Here is a 17633-nt window from a genome sequence, read left to right as displayed (position 1 = left end):
CAAGTTTCTTACCAGGATCTGCTCTACTTTGGTCTGAACGTGTTTCCTGTAAGAGGACAGAGGACATGCTGATCAGATCCATCACGAACACCACACAGGGACGTCAGAGCTTCAGAAATTCTAATCCCCATTTTGACACACAAACACTTCCTGCTTCATTGCCCTCACTCAGACTTACGAGATGTTGCTCTTCAGTTTCTGCAGCAGCATGCTGGGCTCAGTGTCACCCTCCCCTGTCTCCAGACCGCCCTGGCCCCTCCGGGAGGCCTCGGCCCGTTGGTGACACTGGTCCTCGGACATCAGGACCAACTAACCAATGCTGTGAAACACCATCTGAGAGAGACACACAGGAAAACGCACACTGTAAGGACAAAAGCAGCAACTGAAGCCAGCTTTGTGGATGCTGTCCAGTCTGGGGCCTGCCGTCTGCCTGCAGCGAGCTCTTTATTCATTTTTTTTTTTAAATCTTTGCAGGGTTTGTCTGCAGTTCCCTTCTCAACAAACTCTGCTGTGCGTATTGCAGCCCACTTGTCAACCGATCAAATTGTGTCATCCACGCTCAACAATGTGCAGTCAGGATCTTGGAAGACTCCACGCGGACCCCCCCACCAATAATGTACATGGACAGACACATTTAAAACCAGCCTGCCCACCTGCAGTTCCTCTGAAGTTCAGCAGAGGGGCCAGCATAGGGTCAGTCCCCACAGACTCCCATAGCTTTCCAGCAGAACTAACCATGTTTAATAAAATATGATGAGACACTAACTGTGTTCAGGAAACAGTTTAAGAACTAATTTGATCAGCTTTGGCCTAAAAATCAACAATTAGTTACTAGGACATCAGGCAGGTGTGGCTCTCAATGCAGTTCACAGTCCTGCTGCAGTCCAGTGTTGGGATCCAGCGGGCCCTGAGGTATCACTGCTGCCCAGCTTTACTATACAGGCCTGCGGGGTCCAGAAACCTCAGAAACCGCCAAACACTTCCCTACTCGGACCCCACTGGGGATTCAGGTTTCACGTCTCGTCCATGCAGGCCCTCGATGCTGATCCAGTTAGAACGGTTTAATTTTACCGTCCAGGTTAAAAAATCTGGATGTAAACAGATGCAATCAACCCACGTTCCGGGTCACAGCTCTGCGGCGGCTGCGCGGCTGGCAGCCCGACCGCGGGCGGTAACGGAGAGACCAACGCCGGCTGTGTTACGGCAATCCCCGGAGCGGGGGAGGAGCAGCACGGAGCCCGCTACCGTTATCGGGAGTCGTCTGTGTGGCCGCAGTGTTTACAGCGCCGGTGGTCATGTGCTGCCATTTACAGCGCGCGCGCGCACATACACACACACGAGCCCAGCTGAACATATTACTCCGAAGCTAGCGGGCTAATCCCGTCCTCCGCGTAGCTACCGGAGGCGGCCCAGACTCGGTGGCTGAGTTGTTCTGAACAGATGTTAGAACCGTTTCACGACTGTCACGCGTGCGTGAATCGGCTCCCGGTTAGGATGCCGGTGATGTTCCGGATAACAGACATATACGGGCTACCTGCATGCTAATCATCATAGGGTGGCTCACAAGCTAAGCTAGTAGCTAACTGATAAGCATTAGCTAGTAAGCGCTGAAACAGCCCGTTAAATCGTTTCAGCGCGATCTTTTTCATTTCCAAATAATTCTTGATAATGATACATAAATTCTGTTATTACTGTATGATCCAACAAGCGAAGCCCGCTTCACTATTTATTTTAAAAAAGAAAAAGAAAGTACCTGAGCCAAGATACAGCAAAATTCCCCTTTTCAGATTTTTTTGTGATTGGACGAGTTTGTTATGTCTGCCTGACTACAAACCCAGCGTCTATTCCCATTGGTCAGTTCTCAAAAATCTACCCAGACACCAAAAGCGGGTTTAATCCTATTCGTCGAGTAGAAATGTTTTTAGAACAGGAATTAATTTGATTGGACGCCTTTTCCTGGTCTGCCCAGTTACAAAATAGACGAATTCTTCTGTCGAATTCTGCATAGCAACAGCGAAAGCGAAACCAGCTAATACAAAACGTAAAATTGACATGCATGTAGAAATGTTAGGAAGAAGCAGGGAGCTCAGGTTCTCAAGTCTGAAATGATCATTTAATATTAATAAACTGAATTCTCATTAACCACATAAAGGATATGGTTAAATATTATCTCTAATTGCTTAGGGTATAAAATCTACACTACTCTGCCTGGTTTACACCCAATGTCATTTACCCATTATATTGTATATTGTATAGCTTTCTTGTTATATGTAAAATTGTATTGTATTTATTTAAATTTTTACTTTTTAATTATTTTACCTGCATTTTTTAATCACTCTTATATTTAAATGTTCATTTGCTATTTTATCTAGGGATCGAGAGTAACGTAGTTTCTATTCTCTGTATGTCCTGTACATGTGGCAGAATTGACAATAAAGTTGACTTTGACTTTGACTTGATCTGTTTTTTTGCCTACAAACCCCAAGAATTTTATTGTGGATAAAAGATTAATTAAAAAAAAAACACATTAGAATAAAGTCAACCATTCAAATGCCATGCTATGGTAAAACTATGTTGAACAGCTGATGCAAATCAGTGATTCTACTTTTACTGAGGACATATTTAGCTGTTTAATCTTCAAGGAAAACAGCTCTTTATTTTGTCACATGAATTTTCCATCATACAAAAGAGAAAGTACACAGAGTAAACAGGAACAGACAGGAAGAGAAAGGTTTGTTAGTGATGCTGAAACCCCTGCCTCTCGTCTTCATTCAAACGCGCTGCAGAGAAACATGAACACAAACATTAGTCACATTTACAGATTGCAAATAAAGCTTTGTTCACGCTGCTTACATATGACTGCTCACCCAACCATCCAGGCTGTCATGTTGTAAAGTTTGCAGACGACACAGCTGTGGTTGGTTGCTTCAGAAACGATGAGACCGGCTACAGGAAGGAGGTGGAACACTTGGAGGACTGGTGCAGGAAAAACAATCTCTGCTTAAATGACAAGAAGACGAAGGAGAAGATTGTGGACTTGAGGAGGGGAAGACACACACACACACCCCTGCACGTTGGAGGATCTGCACTCTAAGTAGTACCCAGCTACAAGTACCTGGGTGCGTACCTAGATAGCAACCTTACCTGGAAAAACACTTCCAGCCTGATCAGGAAGGCTCACCAGAGGCTCTACTTCCTGAGGCAGATGAGATGCGTGGGAATGGAGAGCTCAGTCCTCAACTCCTTTTACAGATGTGCGGTGGAGAGTGTTCTGTGCTCTGGCATCAATGTATGGCACAGAAACTGCACTGAGGCAGAGAGGAAAGCTCTACACAGGGTGGTGAAGGAGGCAGTGTCCCAACCATCACAGACATATACACCTCCGGATGCAAGACGAGGGCCACCTGTATAGTGAAGGACCCCACTCACCCAGCACACTCACTTCTTGTCCCGCTCCCCTCAAGCAGGAGGCTGAGGAGCATTAAATGCAAAACCACCAGACTGAGAAACAGCTTCATTCCAGAAGCTGTGAGACTTTCTCGATACATAAATGGACAAGAACTGATATTGTAGTACCTTAACCACTACTGACACCGTCACTTTATCAGTGCTGGACATCATGGTCGTTTGCTGCTGTATCTATACTCCATACTGGTACTCAGGTTTTTGCACTATTTATTTGTTATTCTGTTTCTTTCGCTCCGGGACCGTGTGCACATCATTTCATTCCACCTCATGTAAACATGTGATGCGAATGACAATAAAGAATCCTTGAATTCTGTTCATCTGGACGTAGCGTTTTCAGTGGGAGAAACGTTTCGTCATCATCCTGGTGACTTCTTCGGTCTCAGCTGACTGCAGGTTTCCCCAACCTTATAAACAGTACATTTTCATAATATTGGGGAAACCTGCAGTCAGCTCAGACTAGCTAGCAAGCGCTGAAACAGCCCGCTCTTTCTCATTTCCAAATAATTCTTGATAATGATACATAAACCAAGCGTCTATTCCCATTGGTCAGTTCTCAAAAATCTACCCAGTCACCAAAAGCAGGTTTAATCCTATTCGTTGAGTAGAAAGGAGGCTGAGGTCTTTTAACATCTGCAGGAAGCTCCTGAGGATGTTTTACCAGTCGGTGGTTGCTGGAGTACTTTTCTATGCTGTGGTGTGCTGGGGGAGCAGCACAGCAAAGAGGGACTCATCCAGGCTGGAGAAACTGATCAGGAAGGCTAGCTCTGTGGTCGGCATGAAGCTGGACACTCTGGTGACAGTGGCAGAGAAAAGGACATTAAAGAAACTGATGGACATTATGAACAATGCTGGGCATCCTCTGCACACGGCCATAAACAATCAGAAGAGTCTGTTCAGTGACAGGTTGCTTCTCCCCAAGACAAGAACTAACAGACTTAAAAACTCCTTTGTCCCACACGCCATCAGACTGTTTAACTCCTCTCTGGAGGGGAGAGGGAGGGGAGACAGGAGGACAAAGGAGGGGGGAACAACTAAGCTGTAGTGCCTCTTCACCTCACTGTACAATACCTTGTGCAATACTTTTTGTAAATAGTCAACAGTGCAATAGACTCAATACTTGAAATGTGCAATTCACTTGTATTTTTATTTTTTTATTCCTATTTATTCTATTTATCCCCTTTGTATATTTTATTTATATTGTCTCTGTATTTATATATATGTGTGTGTGTGTGTGTGTGTGTGTGTGTGTGTGTGTGTGTGTGTGTGTGTGTATATATATATATATATATATATATATATATATATATATATATATATATAACAATTCTGTAACTGTAACTTCGGTCGTTGCTGTGCTTTTTGGAAGTCGAATTTCCCAGAGGAACCCACCCGAGGGATTAATAAAGTTCTATCTTATCTCTTATCTTAAATGTTTTTAGAACAGAAATTAATTTGATTGGAAGCCTTTTCCTGGTTTGCCCAGTTACAAAATAGACAAATTTTTCTGTCAAATTCTGCGTAGCAGCAGCAAAAGCGAAACCAACTCAAACAAAACAAAGTTGACATGCATGTAGAAGTGTTAGGAAGAAGCAGGGAGCTCAGGTTCTCCAGTCTGAGCATTTTATAATAACTGAATTCCCATTAACCACAAAGGATGTGGTTAAAATATTTACACGATCTCAAATTTCTTAGAGTAGATAATGCTTTTTCCCTACAAACCCCAAGACTTTTAATGTGGATAAAAGACTAATTCCAAAAAGTAAAAAAAACAAAACCCCCATTAACCTCCTTTTTTTTTTTTTTTTTTTTTTGGCCTGTCCCGTTTGGCTCTTTTGCATCAGAATTATTGTCTAAAGGCAAAGAAAGATGCCCAACGGATTTACTTTACCAAACTGACCATCCCAGCCTTGCCGTAATGGTCCATTTGATTCACCTTTTATTTTTTATTTTATTTTCACTTACTGAATACGGGACAGACTTGACTGGGGAAAAGAAGGGGAGAAAGAAAGAGGGAAAGAGAAACAGCTGAGAAGAGGGACGGGGGAGAAGGGCAAAAGACAAAACCTCCTGGGTTTTAAATGCACCTTAGAACACACATGCATCAACATTACAATGAGCGGGTGGAGGGAGGTTCGGAGTCTTCTCTCACCCCCATTCTCTGCGACCTGCTGGAGCAGGGGGGCTAGGACTAGGAGGAGGAGTTGGCCGTCCGACTGCGGTCTGGAGTGTGGAGCCTTCCTGCTGCTGCGGAGTCGGGGCGGTCTGCCTCCCCCCACCGCAGGGAAAAGGGAAACACCACCTGGGTCTGGGTGCAGTTCCCCCCTCCAGGGGCGGGGGTACCTAGACCCGGTTTGTAGAGTATGCTTGGGGAGTGTGATCGTGTGTACAGAGTCTCTTTATGTCTGTCTCCACGTTGGTTGAGTGTGGAGTAAGTGCATATGAGAGCATGAGGGTGGGAATGGATGTTTGTGTCTGTGTGTGCCTGTATGTCTGTGTCTATATGTCAGGTTGGGTATCAGGCGCCACCTCTCTGGGGACATCTCAGGCCCTCCAAGGTTTGGAGGCCTATCTCCCCCTACCACCACTTCCCCTGCCAGTGGCGGACCCCCTCAGACATCGGTGCATTGGTGGTTCTTTGTGTCCGGGGATGGGCGTCCAGGTACACACCGGCTCACTCCTTGGCGGCCGCTTATCGGGGCCTGGAGCCTAGGGCTCGCTCGGGCCACTTCGGAGGTGGGGTGCCCCCGGCCTCTCGGCCTGGGGCTCGGTCACTCAGGCACAGCTGGCTGCCGGCGGAGCTCACGGGCGCGTCACTGCAACTCCCCCTGGCTTCTGCTCCGCGGCTGCTGAGTGAGCCCTCATCTGGGACTCTCCTCAGCTCTTTCCGGGACAGTGGCGCGGCTGCCCCTCTGTTGGTCTTCCTTGGTCTCTTGTGTTCTGGGGGCCTCTGGATGTCTGGAGTTTTGATCTCCTCCATACCTGCTTGACGCCCTGGAGGACGGGGCTGTGGCCCCCCCACACCCTCTAGCAGATTATTACATGAAGGAACCTTTTAAAAAAACAAAAAACAAGCGCGTCCATGCTCACAGGTGTACACACGGGTGATCACACCCACAAACTACACCCTTTTTGGCTCCTACCTCAAAGCACACTGTGTTCTGTTGATCTTATGTGCTGCACAATAATGTTTAACATTTAGTATTTACTGTCATATTCCCATATATCATTGTGATGTTGTTTATTCTATTACTCTTGTTCTCTTCTGCTTGCTTTCTTTTTTCTTTCTCAGCAGGTGATCCAGGTGATTGATATATGCATTTTTTTTTTCTCTGCCCGTTCTGTTGGTTTTTGTCTTTTGCCCTTCCCCATTAACTTCCTAGGACCTGGCGTCCACATATGTGGACATCACATTTTGGGTTATTTAGACCAAAATACTCAATTTTCCTCCACATATCCACTTACAAGGACATTATACTGCTTGTGTTCTATCAACATTTTAAACAAATATCCTCATATGTGGCTCTCATTTTTCTTAGAAACAAAAATTAGGTTTTAAAAAAATCTGGTAATTCTTTGTATTTACATTCATCGGGTCCCAATCAGCCCAAATTTCAAAGAGAAATTAAAAATGCTGCTGTGGAAGAGTTCGGGTCTTAGGAGGTTAAAATAAATTAAACTCTTTAAACCAACGTGCAGTAGTAAAAATCTGTGGAACAGTTGATATAAATCAGTGATTCTACTTTTACTGAGGACAAATTTAACTGTTTCATCTGAAGATAATCTTCAATAATCTGCAGATGACAAATAAACCAAGGAAAACAGCTCTCTTTATTTCTTACATTTATTTTCCATCATACAAAAGAGAAAGTACAGAGTAAACTGGAGCAAACAGGAGGAGAAGGGTTTGTTAGTGATGCTGAGACCGCTGCCACTTCTCTTCATTCAAACCCGCTGCAGAGAAACATGAAGAAAAATGTCAGTCACATCTACAGATTGTAAATAAAGCTTTGTTTGTATCTGATCAACATTTTCATTACAGTGAAGTCAGGTGTTCTGCTTGGTTATGCTATCGACATATTGGTGGTGGTTACTCTCAGAAACAGTTTTTAAACTTGGAGGAAAAATCCCTAACTCTTCCTCGTCTTCTGACCTTTGACCCTACCTGACCATGTGGGCTATGTCCCAGTTGGTTTCAGAAGACAGGGGTCCGAGGATCTCCACGCCCTCTTCGGTGACGATAGCGATCTCGTGCTGAAATGAAACAGAAATAAAATTGTTACTTTCTCCGGATGGCGTCCAGTACACCTGAGTGTGCGCGGCGGTGCGACTTACTCTGTTGTAGGAGCGAGCATCTCTGTAGTACAACACCTTGAGGCACCGCTCCACCAGCTCCCGTGCCTCCTGTTTGGTGATCTCCACCTTGTTCTCCACCACCTCCCTCATCAGAGGCTGCACACAGATTCAACACAGCTTTACTGGCACATGTCCAAACTCAGCACAAACACTCCATCACTGGTCTCTGCGGTAACGCTCTAATGCCTCAACTGTTAGTCAGCTGTATGACCACACCTTAAAAACCTTTAGACATGATTAACCTTCTAAAGCCAGCAGAGCGTTACAGCTGAAACTCACCTGAGCCAAGTATGCACCAAAGCCTGTAGCCACTGTGGGAGCCTCATAAGCCACGCCCAGTTTATCCACGTAACCTAGGAAACTGGAGAGAAGGAAGGCGGCAACCTGGTGAGAGAAGAGCTACTTCCCATTTCAGGTTCACCTCTAACAGGTAAACATGCTGAAATGCATCCTGGGAGTTATATACTTCTTTCTTTTTTTTTAAAAACCGCCGTATCCATGAGCACCAAAAACATAAAACATTAAAGAAACAAAACTGACCTAGAACTAAAAAACAGGCGGTAACAAATACGAATGCAGCTTGACTGGTCTGACCCCAACCACCCCCCCACCCCGAGTCTCACCTCTCCCCGTTGTAGAAGCCGCCGATGACTACGGTATTCCACAGTGGGTTCATGCGGCTGCGGCGGTTGTACATGACGCGGGTGAGCCACGAGTGCACGGCCTTTGGGCTGTAGCTGTGCCCGTCACCTAGCAACTCCTCATCGATACTGACGGAAAACGACACCAGTGAGATGGGAAGGGGGATGTACAAGTGTGTGTATGTGAGTGTGCACATACGTGTGTGTGTGCACGCGCTTACACCATCTGCTCGATGACCTGTTTCAGGTGTTGGTAGTCGGCGTAGTCGCCCGAGGCTCCCAGGATGGTGCTGTTGTTCACCTGTGGAGGAAACACCAATATTAAAGTTGCTGAAACAAGCAGTCGGTCAGCTGACCTCTGCTGGTGGTGGCATCACCTTCATGAGGCGGGAGATGTTCCTGAAGCGAGCCAGAGAGCCATACGAGCCCAGCATGTCTGCGGCGATCACCACCCCGCCAGTGAATTTCACACCAAGTACCGACGTTCCTGTAACCATCGGGTTCCTGTGGAAGGAGGACGGGGCACGGTTACTTTAAACAAGTCCAATGGTGGTGTAATTAGCCTGTGCGATGGAACATGTGAAAACCCAGAGGGCAGAGATCATGTCCTACTGAGAGGACATCTCAGCTGGCCCTGGCATGCCTCGATGTTCCCCCAGATAAGCTGGGGCCATTGCCCCGTGGCTCGACTTCAACTAAGCAGAAGAAAATACCTAGATGCTTTACTGTCTCGATATTTTAGATGTAGAACTTTTATTGAAGTGGTTGTCATGAATTTTTGAACAGTGTGCATCGTTACTAATGCACGGCACAACACACAAACAACACGCATGTTTCTTCGTTGTCTGGACTGTGTGTGTGTATAGATATATATATTCTAACACACATACATTGTGAACTTATATATTTCACAATGCACGATGAAAGGTGTCACACAGTTAAGCAGCATGATTCTGCCTTTGTCCAGTTAATGGTCGTCAATTTTAACTTGCTATCGAAGTGATTCTTACTTTTAGACTAGCCTAATCTTTCTCCTCTTTTACTCAGCTAAGAAACTAGTTGCCAGGAACACGCCTACACGTAACAGAAAATAACTATGCTACCCACAATCCTCTGCTTAAACGTCTGATTGGTGGAGGGCACAGTTACCTTGGAAGTGATAATACACACACACAGTATGATCTGAACAGAAAGGACTTGGCTAAAGGAGGTCAGAGGTCATTCTCATGGGAGCAGTAGTTCATTCGCCTGTAGCCACTCTGATTGGTTAGTTTCTAAAGCATCACTCTGTTGATAAACAGTAAATTGCGCCCTGTGGATAACGCGTCTGCTCTCAGTCACCCACCCGTTACCATGGTGACGTAAGCAGACGCACCCTCAGGATGCTGAAAGCTCTGCATGGACAAGCCTGGCTGTATTTCCCGTAAACCTCCACACTGCAGTGACAGATCACTGACGCCTGTCCTCGAGTATTGCTGCCTGGGTCACAATTTTAACCCTGTTAACTCTGAGTGCACGTCCCAAGATGGCGCTAGTGCCAGCAAACAGCAGTGAAGCTGCTCGAGGAACGGGTCCACCCAACTCAACCAAACCTGTTGTTGAAACACCGCACGAGAGTTCAGGCGGACTCAGGTGTGACCCGCGGGTCTCCCGTCGGCGCTGACGTTACTCAGCGGAAAGGACGGAGAATACCCAGCGTTTAAATCAGTGTAACCAGGCAGTTAGCTTAGCATTAGCTAGCCTCCTCCATGATGATGCAGCACTCAAACCGAAACCCCGGCACCGGGACCGGCCCCGGAGCAGGACCGCGGCTCACTCACAGTGTGTGTCGGACCGGTCCACAAGCTGTGCCTGCCCCGCTACTGCTGCTCCCGGGGAAGGAGTAAAAGTGTCCCGGCTTCGGACCGTCCTCCCACAGACTCAACTTCACTCTACCAGACTCCATGTTAGATACTGCCGGAAGTGACGACAACGGCCCTTCTTTTAGGCGATTAGCCGGTTTGATGTCACAGGATGGCGTTTTACCGCCGCCTACTAACGGGAGGAAACAATACAGCGCGTCAGTAGTGAACCTGAACTAAAGTCTTAAAATATTCTAAAACCATAAATTTTAACTGGAATAATTTCTTAAAATTATAATAAAAGAAAAAACAATTTAAAAACCAGCAGTTTACTGGTGTTTCCTGTGTTGCTGCCTCATTCTGATTGTGCTGTTGCTGATTTACCTTTAATTTGAAGATAATGAAAAAGAATATCTTTAAATAGCTTATCTCTGCTCTGATTTAATAACACACAGTGGCAGAGATAAATACTTCAACATCTGTCTTTCCCAAGTCTGAAAAAATGTGAAGTAGATTCAGATTCTAAATGTGAAAAGGAAAATAATTGTGGACGCAGCCAACTTTTGAGATGAAATTCAGAATAATTTAGAAATACTAAACTGCAACAAATACAGACTCAAGAGAATGCTATTTCTGAAGCGCAAAACCTTACTGAGTATAGGAGACGGTGACGAGCCAAGGTTCCAGAGAGGGAGGTTTGCCAGGTTGGTAAGCTGAAGGAGGTGAGATATCTGACCTTTTTTTTAAAACTGTAAACATACAAACACGAACATACACGCCGAAAAGGAAGGAACAAGAGGTCATGGGATGATTATTAACAAAATCAAGTACAATAGTTACTTTTGCAGTAAAAGTTAGAAGCAAAATTGTATGATCCAACTGTACAATCTCACCTAGTCTGCTTCAAGAGCCAAACGATAACACCATTTCTCCCACATTTTCTTCCTGGGTCCTTTGGAGCCTTATAGCACATGTCATTTGCTCTAATGCATGTAACTGTTTCATAACAAAAATAAATAAAATGCCTGTTAAGGGGCATTTCTGAAGCCAGCACTTTGTGATGGCTTTTTTGTTGGCTGCTGACATAACTTTCAGAAGGTATTTATCTGTACTGTTCAAGTGATCTGAAACAAGTTTTGCCATGTTGTGGAAAAAGAATGACCAGTAGGACAAGCGAGAAAATGCCCTGAGCGGTGCAGTAAAACAATGGGCTCAAACGCCTTTTCCTCTCCTTCAGGGTCAACCGCAAGCACCGACTCTGCATGGGCTCCACTGGTGGCTGAAGAGAAGAGTGGGCGGTGTAGGGACGGACAACAGAGGTGAACTAGGTGCCTTATGGGCCTTGTAGTTCTTTTCAGCTTCCCTTTGCCTCAGGCAGTTGTCAATCGTGAAAGTAAGGGAGGTTAATTCCTCAAAAGAAGCAGGTTCACTGGTCTTTCATCTGGTCATTTAGTGCCTGCAAAAATACAGCCCACTGTGATGGTACTCATAACCATTCAATGATCATTGATCAATGATCATGGCAGTTTGCATAGAATAATCCTTTAATTGTCCCACAAGGGGAAATTTGGTTGTAACAGTAGCAAAAACACACATATACAAAAAGAACAGGACACAGGTGAGAAACACAACTTTAACATATTTACATCATGGACAATAGTTACCAAAGCAGAGTCCTGTACAGTTATTAAAACTAAAGTACAGATAAGTGGCAAACAGAGCAGGATACTGAAAGATGTTTAAAGATTTAAGAATATTTAGAATAATTAGAAAAGTGCAGATTGTGTGATTGTACCTGTGCATTAAAAAGTAAACGTGTAACTTCCAAAAAGTTAGCGTATATAAGCTGAGAAAAGTAATATGCACCTATAACAGTAGCAGTTGTTCGGTTGATTAGTGCAGTTACAGCGCTGATGTAAACATCTATGCTTGTTGGGAGCAGTTCTGATTGTACAGTCTGACAGCTGCAGGGAGGAAGGAAACGCTCCTTCATGCATCGAGGATGCAGCAGTCGGTGACTGAAGCAGCTCTGCAGCAACACTTACATGGGGTCATTCTTCAGGTCGAGGTTGGGCAGCAGAGGCATGTTGAGGACCGTCTTCCTCCTGATGCCGCTGTAACAGTACGTTTCAGCGGGTTAAGGAAGGCTAAAGGTTACTCCTGGCATTCCTGACCTTAGACTGGGTTCGGGTTTTCTGCACTTTTAATCTGAAAGGATATTTGGACTGTCCTCGGCCTCCGAGCCGTCTCGCTTTGATGTTGGGAAAAATGTCTCTGATGATCTTCCCAAAGTTGGCAGCGCTCAGAGGACGCTGCTGCAGGTTCTCACAGTACCTCCTGCAGGACAGACAGACGCACAGTCAGGAAAGCATCGGAGCGCCATGGCAACCAGATCTATGTCAAACCACCCTTGTTACAAGGTCACTGTGCGTGTGTGTGATTTCTGACTTGTAGGTCTCGTAGACGTCCTGTTTGGGCAGGCAGGTGTCTGAATGCTCCTCCAGGTGACTGCGGATCCAGTTACAGGTGTGAAGCTGGTCGGCCGTGTTAAATGAACTCGAATCGCTGCCGCTGAGAACACAAATTCAAGATTTACAGAGGTTCACCGTTTCTGACAGAAAAACGACGAATCACAAACTATCAGGATAAAAAACAAAGGAGCAAAATGGAGAAGCAACGTCACCTTTTGTCTCCAGAACTCGGTCTAGAGGGCAGCTGCAGGTACAGGTACAACTTGTCATTGTCAGAGAAACGCTGAACATCTTGCTGTTGAAAAAAACCCCACAGTGAATGAACCAGACCTGAGGTGAGCACCAAACCAGACTTTAACCTCACATCAAGTTTCTTACCAGGATCTGCTCTACTTTGGTCTGAACGTGTTTCCTGTAAGAGGACAGAGGACATGCTGATCAGATCCATCACGAAAACCACACAGGGACGTCAGAGCTTCAGAAATTCTAATCCCCATTTTGACACACAAACACTTCCTGCTTCATTGCCCTCACTCAGACTTACGAGATGTTGCTCTTCAGTTTCTGCAGCAGCATGCTGGGCTCAGTGTCACCCTCCCCTGTCTCCAGACCGCCCCGGCCCCTCCGGGAGGCCTCGGCCCGTTGGTGACACTGGTCCTCGGACATCAGGACCAACTAACCAATGCTGTGAAACACCATCTGAGAGAGACACACAGGAAAACGCACACTGTAAGGACAAAAGCAGCAACTGAAGCCAGCTTTGTGGATGCTGTCCAGTCTGGGGCCTGCCGTCTGCCTGCAGCGAGCTCTTTATTCATTTTTTTTTTTAAATCTTTGCAGGGTTTGTCTGCAGTTCCCTTCTCAACAAACTCTGCTGTGCGTATTGCAGCCCACTTGTCAACCGATCAAATTGTGTCATCCACGCTCAACAATGTGCAGTCAGGATCTTGGAAGACTGCACGCAGACCCCCCCCCCCCCCCACCAATAATGTACATGGACAGACACATTTAAAACCAGCCTGCCCACCTGCAGTTCCTCTGAAGTTCAGCAGAGGGGCCAGCATAGGGTCAGTCCCCACAGACTCCCATAGCTTTCCAGCAGAACTAACCATGTTTAATAAAATATGATGAGACACTAACTGTGTTCAGGAAACAGTTTAAGAACTAATTTGATCAGCTTTGGCCTAAAAATCAACAATTAGTTACTAGGACATCAGGCAGCTGTGGCTCTCAATGCAGTTCACAGTCCTGCTGCAGTCCAGTGTTGGGGTCCAGCGGGCCCTGAGGTATCACTGCTGCCCAGGCACATACACACACGCACGAGCCCAGCTGAACATATTAGTGATGGGATTTCCGGCTCTTTTTAGAGATCCGGCTCTTTCGGTTCGGCTCACTAAAAAGAGCCGGCTCTTTCGGCTCCGAACCGGCTCTTCAGGTTGTTTTGTTGCTTTAATTAATTTATTATTAACAATAATATAAAATTATGCACAAAAAGAATTACTAACGTAAAACAAAGTGGTTTTATTTATATACCGGTATGTTTATATATAAATATATGCGGTGGCCCCTAGAGACAAAACACGTACAAACTCCGAAAAACATTTCTAGCATGAACTGAACTTCCAAAGCAGAGCTACTAGATCACTTAAATTACACAATTGAAAGCATGTGTGTATTGTTTGTGTATTTATACACAGGCACTCATATATATATTCAAATAATTTAAAAAAAAGTTCATTTACCTGTTACTACCACACACCAAATCCGGTTGTTGGTACTTGCTGGCTTGTGTAGCCACAAGATACCAAAAGCTCCACACTGCGCCCAGCATCCTGGAGCACTTCTGTTGTCTTTTGTACGTGTTTTGAGTTTTTATGTGCTTCTGAGTTTTTACATGCTTCGGAGTTTGTACGTGTTTTGGAGTTTGCACATGCATCAGAGTTCGTACGTGATTTGAAGTTTGTATGTGCTTTGTCTGTAGGGGCCACCGTAAATATACTTTTATTTATTCACTCCACATAAAATGTAATAAATAAATCATATAATACAAAAATCAACTATTCACATTTCAACTTTTAACTATTTAAATTTTCAGCTTTTTCCTTTTACAAATTTAAAGTGAAAACAACACAAAACACTGCAAACCACAACCCAATTAAATATAAATTAAAATATCAAAACAAAAAGAACATGCATATTCTCTGTCATATGGGCCTGGATGAATAAACTTTCTGAATCCTTTATCATCTGCAACCGAAAATAGTTGTGGATGATTACTATACCTTTCTAATGTCACGTTTTTGTCCCTGGCTCTCTTTCTCTCTCTCTCTCTCCCTCTGGCTCTGTTCCTGCTACTGAGTGTAACTACCGCCCCTCCCCCCTCTGCCCAGCGTAAAGCACAAGGCTCACGTGCAGGCGAGAGAGAGAGGGTGAGAGAAAGAAAAAGAAAAAAAACCCCACGTGACGGCTCGCGATAAGGAGCCGGCTCGCGTCGTTCACGTCAAAGAGTCGGCTCTAAGAGCCATTTCGTTCGCGAACGACCCATCACTAGAACATATTACTCCGAAGCTAGTGGGCTAATGCCGTCCTCCGCGTTAGCTACCGGAGGCGGCCCAGACTCGGTGGCTGAGTTGTTCTGAACAGATGTTAGAACCGTTTCACGACTGTCACGCGTGCGTGAATCGGCTCCCGGTTAGGATGCCGGTGATGTTCCGGATAACAGACATATACGGGCTACCTGCATGCTAATCATCATAGGGTGGCTCACAAGCTAAGCTAGTAGCTAACTGATAAGCATTAGCTAGTAAGCGCTGAAACAGCCCGTTAAATCGTTTCAGCGCGATCTTTTTCATTTCCAAATAATTCTTGATAATGATACATAAATTCTGTTATTACTGGATGATCCGAAAAGCGAAGCCCGCTTCACTATTTATTTTAAAAAAGAAAAAGAAAGTACCTGAGCCAAGATACAGCAAAATTCCCCTTTTCAGATTTTTTTGTGATTGGACGAGTTTGTTATGTCTGCCTGACTACAAACCCAGCGTCTATTCCCATTGGTCAGTTCTCAAAAATCTACCCAGACACCAAAAGCGGGTTTAATCCTATTCGTCGAGTAGAAATGTTTTTAGAACAGGAATTAATTTGATTGGACGCCTTTTCCTGGTCTGCCCAGTTACAAAATAGACGAATTCTTCTGTCGAATTCTGCATAGCAACAGCGAAAGCGAAACCGGCTCAGACAAAACGTAAAATTGACATGCATGTAGAAATGTTAGGAAGAAGCAGGGAGCTCAGGTTCTCCAGTCTGAAATGATCATCTAATATTAATAAACGGAATTCTCATTAACCACATAAAGGATATGGTTAAATATTATCTCAAATTTCTTAGGGTAAAAAATCTGTTTTTTTGCCTACAAACCCAAGAATTTTATTGTGGATAAAAGATTAATTAAAAAAAAAAAACACATTAGAATAAAGTCAACCATTCAAATGCCATGCTATGGTAAAACTATGTTGAACAGCTGATGCAAATCAGTGATTCTACTTTTACTGAGGACATATTTAGCTGTTTAATCTTCAAGAAATCAAGGAAAACAGCTCTCTTTATTTTGTCACATGAATTTTCCATCATACAAAAGAGAAAGTACACAGAGTAAACAGGAACAGACAGGAAGAGAAAGGTTTGTTAGTGATGCTGAAACCCCTGCCTCTCGTCTTCATTCAAACGCGCTGCAGAGAAACATGAACACAAACATTAGTCACATCTACAGATTGCAAATAAAGCTTTGTTCACGCTGCTTACATATGACTGCTCACCCAACCATCCAGGCTGTCATGTTGTAAAGTTTGCAGACGACACAGCTGTGGTTGGTTGCTTCACAAACGATGAGACCGGCTACAGGAAGGAGGTGGAACACTTGGAGGACTGGTGCAGGAAAAACAATCTCTGCTTAAATGACAAGAAGACGAAGGAGAAGATTGTGGACTTGAGGAGGAGAAGACACACACACACACACACACACACACACACACACACACACACACACACACACACACACACACACCCCTGCACGTTGGAGGATTTGCAGTCTAAGTAGTACCCAGCTACAAGTACCTGGGTATGTACCTAGATAGCAACCTTACCTGGAAAAACACTTCCAGCCTGATCAGGAAGGCTCACCAGAGGCTCTACTTCCTGAGGCAGATGAGATGTGTGGGAATCTCCTTTTACAGATGTGCGGTGGAGAGTGTTCTGTGCTCTGGCATCAACGTGTGGCACAGAAACTGCACTGAGGCAGAGAGGAAAGCTCTACACAGGGTGGTGAAGGAGGCAGTGTCCCAACCATCACAGACATATACACCTCCAGATGCAAGACGAGCTCAGGGAGCTCAGGTTCTCCAGTCTGAGCATTTTATAATAACTGAATTCTCATTAACCACATAAAGGATGTGGTTAAAATATTTACACGATCTCAAATTTCTTAGAGTAAATAATGCTTTTTCCCTACAAACCCCAAGACTTTTAATGTGGATAAAAGACTAATTCCAAAAAGTAAAAAAACAAAACCCCCATTAACCTCTTTAGAACCTGGCGTCCACATATGTGGACATCACATTTTGGGTTATTTAGACCAAAATACTCAATTTTCCTCCACATATCCACTTACAAGGACATTATACTGCTTGTGTTCTATCAACATTTTAAACAAATATCCTCATATGTGGCTCTCATTTTTCTTAGAAACAAAAATTAGGTTTTAAAAAAATCTGGTAATTCTTTGTATTTACATTCATCGGGTCCCAATCAGCCCAAATTTCAAAGAGAAATTAAAAATGCTGCTGTGGAAGAGTTCGGGTCTT

At 44.6% G+C, this 17633-nt stretch overlaps 3 protein-coding genes across 11 annotated transcripts in view; all 3 read right to left on the bottom strand.

Annotated features, from left to right (window-relative positions):
- rfx5 (regulatory factor X, 5) overlaps positions 1–1863 on the bottom strand; it is a 9138-nt gene extending 7275 nt beyond the window's left edge. Inside the window, exons 1-3 of one of the 2 annotated variants that reach the window (XM_085396091.1) lie at positions 1754–1863; positions 179–333; positions 13–46 (exon numbers count right to left, since the gene is read on the bottom strand). In XM_085396091.1, the coding sequence (XP_085252217.1) occupies positions 13–46; positions 179–300 (156 nt within the window). In that variant the 5' untranslated portion in view covers positions 301–333; positions 1754–1863. Of the gene's footprint in view, positions 1–12; positions 47–178; positions 334–653; positions 1733–1753 lie in introns of those variants that run through there. The other variant, XM_085396092.1, reaches the window with a different exon arrangement.
- Positions 1864–7278: 5415 nt separating this feature from the next.
- Positions 7279–10442, bottom strand: psmb4 (proteasome 20S subunit beta 4). Its single transcript, XM_085396109.1, has 8 exons — positions 10283–10442; positions 8840–8966; positions 8684–8763; positions 8445–8591; positions 8101–8182; positions 7801–7917; positions 7631–7719; positions 7279–7419 (listed from the first exon to the last, which is right to left on the bottom strand). The coding sequence occupies exons 1-8, from the start codon at positions 10405–10407 to the stop codon at positions 7407–7409; spliced, it is 780 nt and encodes a 259-aa protein (XP_085252235.1). The 5' UTR covers positions 10408–10442; the 3' UTR covers positions 7279–7406.
- Positions 10443–10588: 146 nt separating this feature from the next.
- Positions 10589–15826, bottom strand: LOC146642994 (DNA-binding protein RFX5-like). Of its 8 annotated transcripts, XR_014909295.1 has the most exons (9): positions 15731–15826; positions 13319–13473; positions 13153–13186; positions 12987–13069; positions 12752–12874; positions 12524–12640; positions 12349–12429; positions 11197–11299; positions 10589–11052 (listed from the first exon to the last, which is right to left on the bottom strand). XR_014909295.1 is itself a non-coding variant. In XM_085396110.1 (8 exons), the coding sequence occupies exons 2-8, from the start codon at positions 13438–13440 to the stop codon at positions 11287–11289; spliced, it is 573 nt and encodes a 190-aa protein (XP_085252236.1). In that variant the 5' UTR covers positions 13441–13473; positions 15731–15826; the 3' UTR covers positions 10589–11286. The 8 variants fall into 8 exon arrangements, 7 of the variants coding, with proteins under 7 accessions (XP_085252236.1, XP_085252238.1, XP_085252237.1 ...); XM_085396110.1 differs by having other exon boundaries at positions 10589–11299; XM_085396112.1 differs by lacking the exon at positions 15731–15826 and adding an exon at positions 15057–15710 and having other exon boundaries at positions 10589–11299.
- Positions 15827–17633: the final 1807 nt, after the last annotated feature.

The sequence above is a fragment of the Rhamphochromis longiceps genome, linkage group LG22 (genome assembly GCF_057381845.1).
Source record: "Rhamphochromis longiceps isolate RC_006_pf linkage group LG22, R_longiceps_female_GT1.1, whole genome shotgun sequence".
NCBI classification, from domain to species: Eukaryota; Metazoa; Chordata; class Actinopteri; order Cichliformes; family Cichlidae; genus Rhamphochromis; species Rhamphochromis longiceps.
The sequence above is the reverse complement of the archived record's forward strand: the minus strand, read 5'-3'. Positions and strand labels throughout refer to the sequence as shown.